The sequence below is a fragment of the Xenopus tropicalis genome, chromosome 3 (assembly GCF_000004195.4).
Source record: "Xenopus tropicalis strain Nigerian chromosome 3, UCB_Xtro_10.0, whole genome shotgun sequence".
Lineage (NCBI taxonomy): Eukaryota > Metazoa > Chordata > Amphibia > Anura > Pipidae > Xenopus > Xenopus tropicalis.
Genome location: NC_030679.2, coordinates 3,040,393 through 3,049,354, shown reverse-complemented (window position 1 = coordinate 3,049,354; position 8,962 = coordinate 3,040,393). Strand labels below are relative to the sequence as shown.

General features: G+C 47.0%; 1 protein-coding gene across 4 annotated transcripts in view; it reads left to right on the top strand.

Annotated features, from left to right (window-relative positions):
* The first annotated feature begins 720 nt into the window (after positions 1-720).
* The window catches only part of LOC116406439 (hyaluronan synthase-related protein-like), a 16,626-nt gene continuing 8,384 nt past the window's right edge, over positions 721-8,962 (top strand). Inside the window, exons 1-7 of one of the 4 annotated variants that reach the window (XM_031898472.1) lie at positions 721-1,016; positions 3,146-3,831; positions 4,556-4,781; positions 4,891-5,023; positions 5,154-6,233; positions 6,277-6,293; positions 6,363-6,400. In XM_031898472.1, the coding sequence (XP_031754332.1) occupies positions 3,151-3,831; positions 4,556-4,781; positions 4,891-5,023; positions 5,154-5,829 (1,716 nt within the window). In that variant the 5' untranslated portion in view covers positions 721-1,016; positions 3,146-3,150 and the 3' untranslated portion in view covers positions 5,830-6,233; positions 6,277-6,293; positions 6,363-6,400. Of the gene's footprint in view, positions 1,017-3,145; positions 3,832-4,555; positions 4,782-4,890; positions 5,024-5,153; positions 6,337-6,362; positions 6,401-8,771; positions 8,957-8,962 lie in introns of those variants that run through there. The other 3 variants (XM_031898471.1, XM_031898469.1, XM_031898470.1) reach the window with 3 other exon arrangements.

Below are 8,962 nucleotides of genomic sequence, written 5' to 3'. Positions count from 1 at the left end.
GAGCCCCTCAGTGACTGCTAATATCCTTATCATTTACAGTAGGGGGTACATTATCCCTTATAATACATGAGTGATACTCAGAGTTCCCTGTATAACTCAGCCTGCAGCCTTGTGCCTGTATATGGGGGGCACAGAACCCCTCAGTGACTGCTAATATCCTTATCATTTACAGTAGGGGGTACATTTTCCCTTATAATACATGAGTGATACTCAGAGTTCCCTGTATAACTCAGCCTGCAGCCTTGTGCCTTTATATGGGGGGCACAGAACCCCTCAGTGACTGCTAATATCCTTATCATTTACAGTAGGGGGTACATTATCCCTTATAATACATGAGTGATGTAATAGAGGAATAAGCAATGAAACAAAGCATCCCATGGCCCTTATCTCCCGGCTCTGGCTCCGGGCTGAGCCAATTAGCACCTGAGAGGGGGGTGTAGGGGAGATACAGTAATACACAGGGGGGGGGGGGGCGCAGACGGTGCTATTGTGACAGATAAAGAGACTTTCAGAATCTGATCACTATGCTAATGGGCCCCAGTAATGATACCAGGGAGTCTGTGTGGCTCTTTCTATTGCAAATGCAGAGAATCACATGACAGGCCATTTGCCAATGGGGCAGGGTTACCATGGGGGGTGGGGGGGGTCAGGTGGTTCAGCTATTGGGGGCCCTGACAATGTATCTTTGTTTAGGGTTCAGTATAAGAGAAGCAGCCCCAAGTGATACCCCTGTACTGAGCCCCAGATGGGATGGGGCAAAAAGGACTGCCCCCCAGAACCCGCCTCCCTTGGCCCTTGGGTGCCTATATACTTCAGTAAAGACAATACAGGTGAAGGCTTTCCTGAATAAGAAGCCCCGCCCCCTGCATTCCTATTGGACAGAGGGTCGGGCTATTGTTAGGCAGAAGGGGGGGAGTGTGACCTGTTGGTGATCATTCTGGATTTATATCATCAGATCCAATTGCTCCCGATTTCCTTCCTTTGCCTCCACCTGAGAGAGAGAGACAGATTTACAGGTAAGAGTTTTCTTTTAAAAGGCGTTGTTCCCCTTTAAATTCACTTTTAGTAGAGACTGCTATTCTCAGACAATTTGCAATTGGTCTTCATTTATTATTATGAGTTATTTAGCTTTTTGTTCAGCGGCTCTCCAGTTTGGGATCTGAGCAGCAAATGGGTTGCTAGGGTCCAATTTAACCTAGCAACCAGCCAGTGGTTGGAATGGGAGACAGGTATAGGAATAGGGGAGGGGCTGAATAGAAAGATAAGGAATAAAAAGTAACAATAAAACTGGAGCCTCACAGAGCAATAGGGTTTGGCTGCCGGGGTCAGTTATCCTGTTGCTAGGGTCCAAATTACCTTAGCAACCAGGGATGAGAGACTGGTATATGAATAGGGGAGGGGCTGAATAGAAAGATAAGGAATAAAAAGTAACAATAACAATAAAACTGGAGCCTCACAGAGCAATAGGGTTTGGCTGCCGGGGTCAGTGACCCCCATTTGAAAGCTGCAAAGAGTCGGAAGAAGAAGGGAAATAATTCAAAAACTAATGAAGACCAATTGCAAAGTTGCTAAGAATAGACCTTTTGAGTTAACTCTTAGTATGATGTAGAGAGTAATATTCCGAGACAATTTGCAATTGGTCTTCATTTTTTATTATTTGTAGTTTTTAATTATTTTACTATTTGTTCTGAAGCTCTCCAGTTTGGCATTTTAGCAGCTATTTGGTTGCTAGGATCCAAATTACCTAAGAAACCAGGGACTTGCTAAGGTAGAGTTGCAATGAGAGACAGGAATATGAATAGGGGAGGGGCTGAATAGAAAGATAAGGAATAAAAAGTAACAATAACAATAAAACTGGAGCCTCACAGAGCAATAGGGTTTGGTTGCTAGGGTCCAAGTTACCTTAGCAACCAGGCAGAGACAGGAATATGAATAGGGGAGGGGCTGAATAGAAAGATAAGGAATAAAAAGTAACAATAACAATAAAACTGGAGCCTCACAGAGCAATAGGGTTTGGTTGCTAGGGTCCAAGTTACCTTAGCAACCAGGCAGAGACAGGAATATGAATAGGGGAGGGGCTGAATAGAAAGATAAGGAATAAAAAGTAACAATAACAATAAAACTGGAGCCTCACAGAGCAATAGAGCCCTGCCCAAAAGAGCTTACACTCTACAAGGAGTAACATATAAAGCAATCAGTAACCGATACAGGAGGGGAAGAGAGCCCTGCCCAAAAGAGCTTACAATCTACAAGGAGTAACATATAAAGCAATCAGTAACCGATACAAGAGGGGAAGAGAGCCCTGCCCAAAAGAGCTTACACTCTACAAGGAGTAACATATAAAGCAATCAGTAACCGATACAGGAGGGGAAGAGAGCCCTGCCCAAAAGAGCTTACACTCTACAAGGAGTAACATATAAAGCAATCAGTAACCGATACAGGAGGGGAAGAGAGCCCTGCCCAAAAGAGCTTACACTCTACAAGGAGTAACATATAAAGCAATCAGTAACCGATACAGGAGGGGAAGGGAGCCCTGCCCCAAAGAGCTTACACTCTACAAGGAGTAACATATAAAGCAATCAGTAACCGATACAGGAGGGGAAGGGAGCCCTGCCCAAAAGAGCTTACACTCTACAAGGAGTAACATATAAAGCAATCAGTAACCGATACAGGAGGGGAAGGGAGCCCTGCCCCAAAGAGCTTACACTCTACAAGCTATTGGCAATTATAGGGCTAAAACTGTCAGCAGGAAAGGCACAGCAGGTCCCAATGTGGCAGTAAGGGGTGTGCCTGGGGGGGGGCACTACACTCTCATATACCCCTGGCAACAGTCCCGCCCCCTTTCTGCGCTGTCTGTCAGATCTGCCCCCGCCCAGCACGGCTCAGGGGCATCAATATGAATGGAATGGTATGGCCGGTTGCTATGGTTTCCACGGCAAAAATTTGGCAAAAATATCGCTGAAATTTGGGCGCATCAAAAAAAGTCGTGAGTCAAAAAAGTTGCACATGTAAAAAAAGCTGCGCGCAACTTTTTTTTACACAACCGCGCGGGGTTTTGACGGGACTGCGCCTTTTTTTTTTTGATGCCCCCGCAAATTTTTGCGTCAAGTATATAATTATCCCACCGATATTGTTTTCTCCCCAGATTCCATGGAAACCCCAACAGATCCGGAGGCCATTCCGCACGCGGCGCCCAAATACCCCACCCTCGGGCGGATCTTCTCTCACACCTTGCGGATTTTGTTGCTTTCCTCCATCGCCGCCGCTTACGTTCTAGGCTACCAGACCCTTTGCCACCAAGGCCTCCTCATCTCCTTTGGGCTCTATGGGGCGGCCATGTTCCTACACCTGCTCGTGCAGGGCACCATCGCCAACCTGGAGAGACGCCGGATTGAGAGGAGAGTCCGCGACTGCAGCTTTAAGAAGACGGTGGCCCTGACCATCGCTGGGTATCGGGAGAACCCCGACTGCCTGAGGCAGTGCTTGGACTCCTGCAGGTCTATGAAGTACCCCAAGGAGAAGCTCAAGGTCATCTTGGTCATCGATGGGAACAACAAGGAAGACGCCTACATGATGGACATCTTCAAGGAAGTCTTCCATTGGGAAGATGTGGGCACCTACGTCTGGCAGGGGAACTACCACCCCGGGGAAGGATCAGAGGGCTCCTCGCCTGAGATCCCCACTTTCCCAGAGGAAGATAAAGGAATCAAAATGGTGGAGGAACTGGTCAGAACCAAGCGATGTGTGTGCATCATGCAGCAGTGGGGCGGCAAACGGGAGGCCATGTACACGGCATTCCGGGCCATCGGGACCTCTGTGGACTACGTACAGGTGAGTGGTTTATTGTCTATTACCTGATCTTCCCTTCGTATAAGGAAAAGGGCATAGATGGGGCTCATTCTCTCGCTGCTTTCACCCGGCGGCCATTTTCCCTCTGACACATCAAGTTCATGCAATGAGAATGCAGGCTTACACAGGCACAGAATGCAGGCTTACACAGGCAGAACTTGCTTTAATAAACAATTGAGCCCAGGAGAGGCGTTTAGGAGATAAGAAACATGTTTCTCCAGCAGAGGGCGCAGCTGGAGCAGAGTCTCTATGGAGTCCAGCATTGCCATCTCTTCATTGGCTGCTAGACTGGAGGGCGTGTTGAGAATTACTGAGCATGCTCAGTTAGCCAAAGCAAATTCCTAAAGGAAGGGGGTCGAGTGAATGAGGAGGAAGTGAATAAAGGAGAAGGAAAACTACTGATGCTGTTTCTTCCCATTAGATTAGCCACAAAAGGGCAAGCTAGAATGCTATTTTTATTCTGTATAATGCAGCTCTAGAACCCCTCTGTGTCTGTTGAAGAAAGCAGCTGCCATTTTAGCTTGGTCTGACCACTTCCTGCCTCTATCTCTGTGCTCTGGGCTCAGATTACAGCAGAGAGGGGAGGGGGAGGAGGGAGAAGGGAGGGGGAGAGAGGAGAAAACTGAGTACATTTTTAGCGGGGTTTACATGTCCTTTAATATCCTGACATCTCACAAAGTGATGACGATGGCACCTCCTATTGCAGGTCTGTCACTCGGACACCAAACTGGACAAAATGGCGACGGCAGAACTGGTGAAGGTCCTGGAAGACGACGAAAAGAACGGCGCGGTGGGAGGAGACGTTGGCGTTCTGAACCCTTACGACTCCTTCATCAGTTTCATGAGCAGCCTGCGTTACTGGGTGGCCTGTAACCTGGAGACGGCCTGCCAGTCGTACTTTGGCAGCGTGACCCACATCCCGGGGTCTCTGGGTAGGTGCTCATTATAAGTTCTAGGTTCTGGCCGCCCAAAATGTACCCAACTGGTGGTGTTTACTGGGCAAAGTGGCTTATTTGGGCGTTTCTTTCCCTTTCCACACAGGAATGTTCCGGAACGATGTTCTCCAGGTGGTTCTGGAGTTCTGGTACAACAAGACGTTTTTGGGAAGCAGCTGCCCAATCAGCGACGGCCGATATCTGACCAACCGGGTCCTCAGCATGGGATATCGTACCAAGTAAGAGATAATCCGGCCACTAGAGGCCGCTGTTTAGCTGTAGTCTGTACTATGGAACTATGGGGGTCAAACCCCAAAATACTGGATTTGGTGAATCCTTAGACCTAAATAGATATTTCCCCCCTTACAGATACACCCACAGATCGCGGGGATACGCCCCATCGCAATATCTCACATGGTTAAACCAACAAACGCGCCGGGCCAGGTCCTATTTTCGCGTGTGGCTCTGCAACGCCCAGTGGTGGCACAAGCACCCCGTCTGGATGACCTACCAATCGGTGGTGGACATCTTCTTCCCCTTCTTCGTAACGGCTGTTTGGATTCGCCTCGTCTATTCCGGCAGCCTGTCTAACGTTGTGTGGCTCCTCCTCGGCATCCAGAGCGCGTCTCTCCTCCTATCCCTGTACGTCTCCTGGCAAAGCAAGAAGTTCAGCATGGTCTTGCTGTCTCTTTATTCTCTGCTGTACGTCATTTATCTGCTGCCGTGCCAGTTGTTCGCCCTGTTGACCGTAGCCAAGACCAGTTGGGGGCGCCAGAAAGTGGTCAACAGTTCCATTCCTCTACTTCCTCTGTCCATATGGGTGGCTGTTTTGATTGGCGGGGTGGGTTATGGCCTCTATAGAGACTGCAGGAAGGACGGGAGCAACCCTGAAGAGCTGTACCATGTACTGTACGGGTGTGCGGCCTACGTGGCCTACTGGGCCATCATGGCCGCCATATACGGCTTCTCAGTGAGTTGTTGCAAGAACAGACCCCAGGCTTTCGCTCAAGTGCGTGATGATTTGCCGGCTTCCCTTCTTGTTTGAACCTTCAGACTTTCTTCTCACATTGAGAATCCACGGGATACTGCTTCCTATTTGGAAAGTGAGTGCGAGCGCTTTGGTAAATCCACCCTTCCCCCTGGCAAAAACAACCATGTTGATTGGTTCCTACCATTCCTAACATGTTTGGGCTCCTACCAATAACCATGTTCATAGGTTCCTACAATGTTTGGGTTCCTACCAACAACCATGTTCATAGGTTCCTACCATTCCTACCATGTTTGGGTTCCTACCAATAACCATGTTAATAGGTTCCTACCATGTTTGGGTTCCTACCAACAACCATGTTGATTGGTTCCTACCATTCCTACCATGTTTGGGTTCCTACCAAGAACCATGTTAATAGGTTCCTACCATGTTTGGGTTCCTACCAAGAACCATGTTCATAGGTACCTACAATGTTTTGGTTCCTACCAACAGCCATATTGATAGGTTCCTACCATGTTTGGGTTCCTACCAACAGCCATATTGATAGGTTCCTACCATGTTTTGGTTCCTACCAACAGCCATATTGATAGGTTCCTACCATGTTTGGGTTCCTACCAACAGCCATGTTAATAGGTTCCTACCAACAGCCATATTGATAGGTTCCTACCATGTTTGGGTTCCTACCAACAGCCATATTGATAGGTTCCTACCAACAGCCATATTGATAGGTTCCTACCATGTTTTGGTTCCTACCAACAGCCATATTGATAGGTTCCCACCATGTTTGGGTTCCTACCAACAGCCATATTGATAGGTTCCTACCATGTTTGGGTTCCTACCAACAGCCATATTGATAGGTTCCTACCAACAGCCATATTGATAGGTTCCTACCATGTTTGGGTTCCTACCAACAGCCATATTGATAGGTTCCTACCAACAGCCATATTGATAGGTTCCTACCAACAGCCATATTGATAGGTTCCTACCATGTTTTGGTTCCTACCAACAGCCATATTGATAGGTTCCCACCATGTTTGGGTTCCTACCAACAGCCATGTTAATAGGTTGCTACCAACAGCCATATTGATAGGTTCCTACCATGTTTGGGTTCCTACCAACAGCCATATTGATAGGTTCCTACCATGTTTGGGTTCCTACCAACAGCCATGTTAATAGGTTCCTACCAACAGCCATATTGATAGGTTCCCACCATGTTTGGGTTCCTACCAACAGCCATATTGATAGGTTCCTACCATGTTTTGGTTCCTACCAACAGCCATATTGATAGGTTCTCACCATGTTTGGGTTCCTACCAACAGCCATGTTAATAGGTTCCTACCAACAGCCATATTGATAGGTTCCTACCATGTTTTGGTTCCTACCAACAGCCATATTGATAGGTTCCTACCATGTTTGGGTTCCTACCAACAGCCATATTGATAGGTTCCTACCATGTTTGGGTTCCTACCAACAGCCATGTTAATAGGTTCCTACCAACAGCCATATTGATAGGTTCCCACCATGTTTGGGTTCCTACCAACAGCCATATTGATAGGTTCCTACCATGTTTTGGTTCCTACCAACAGCCATATTGATAGGTTCCCACCATGTTTGGGTTCCTACCAACAGCCATATTGATAGGTTCCTACCATGTTTGGGTTCCTACCAACAGCCATATTGATAGGTTCCCACCATGTTTGGGTTCCTACCAACAGCCATATTGATAGGTTCCTACCATGTTTTGGTTCCTACCAACAGCCATATTGATAGGTTCCTACCATGTTTGGGTTCCTACCAACAGCCATATTGATAGGTTCCTACCATGATTAGGTTCCTACCAACAGCCATATTGATAGGTTCCCACCATGTTTGGGTTCCTACCAACAGCCATATTGATAGGTTCCTACCATGTTTTGGTTCCTACCAACAGCCATATTGATAGGTTCCCACCATGTTTGGGTTCCTACCAACAGCCATATTGATAGGTTCCCACCATGTTTGGGTTCCTCCCAACAGCCATATTGATAGGTTCCTACCATGTTTTGGTTCCTCCCAACAGCCATATTGATAGGTTCCTACCATGTTTTGGTTCCTACCAACAGCCATATTGATAGGTTCCTACCATGTTTGGGTTCCTACCAACAGCCATATTGATAGGTTCCTACCATGTTTGGGTTCCTACCAACAGCCATATTGATAGGTTCCCACCATGTTTGGGTTCCTACCAACAGCCATGTTAATAGGTTCCTACCAACAGCCATATTGATAGGTTCCTACCATGTTTGGGTTCCTACCAACAGCCATATTGATAGGTTTTCCTACAACAGCCATATTGATAGGTTCCTACCATGTTTGGTTCCTACCAACAGCCATATTGATAGGTTCCTACCATGTTTGGGTTCCTACCAACAGCCATATTGATAGGTTCCTACCATGTTTGGGTTCCTACCAACAGCCATATTGATAGGTTCCTACCAACAGCCATATTGATAGGTTCCTACCATGTTTTGGTTCCTACCAACAGCCATATTGATAGGTTCCCACCATGTTTGGGTTCCTACCAACAGCCATGTTAATAGGTTGCTACCAACAGCCATATTGATAGGTTCCTACCATGTTTGGGTTCCTACCAACAGCCATATTGATAGGTTCCTACCATGTTTGGGTTCCTACCAACAGCCATGTTAATAGTTTCCTACCAACAGCCATATTGATAGGTTCCCACCATGTTTGGGTTCCTACCAACAGCCATATTGATAGGTTCCTACCATGTTTGGTTCCTACCAACAGCCATATTGATAGGTTCCCACCATGTTTGGGTTCCTACCAACAGCCATGTTAATAGGTTCCTACCAACAGCCATATTGATAGGTTCCTACCATGTTTTGGTTCCTACCAACAGCCATATTGATAGGTTCCCCACCATGTTTGGGTTCCTACCAACAGCCATATGATAGTTCCCACCAGTTTGGCGTTCCTACCAACAGCCATGTTAATAGGTTCCTACCAACAGCCATATTGATAGGTTCCTACCATGTTTTGGTTCCTACTAACAGCCATATTGATAGGTTCCCACCATGTTTGGGTTCCTACCAACAGCCATATTGATAGGTTCCCACCATGGTTTGGTTCCTACCAACAACCAGTTGATAGGTTCCTACCATGTTTTGGTTCCTCCCAACAGCCATAT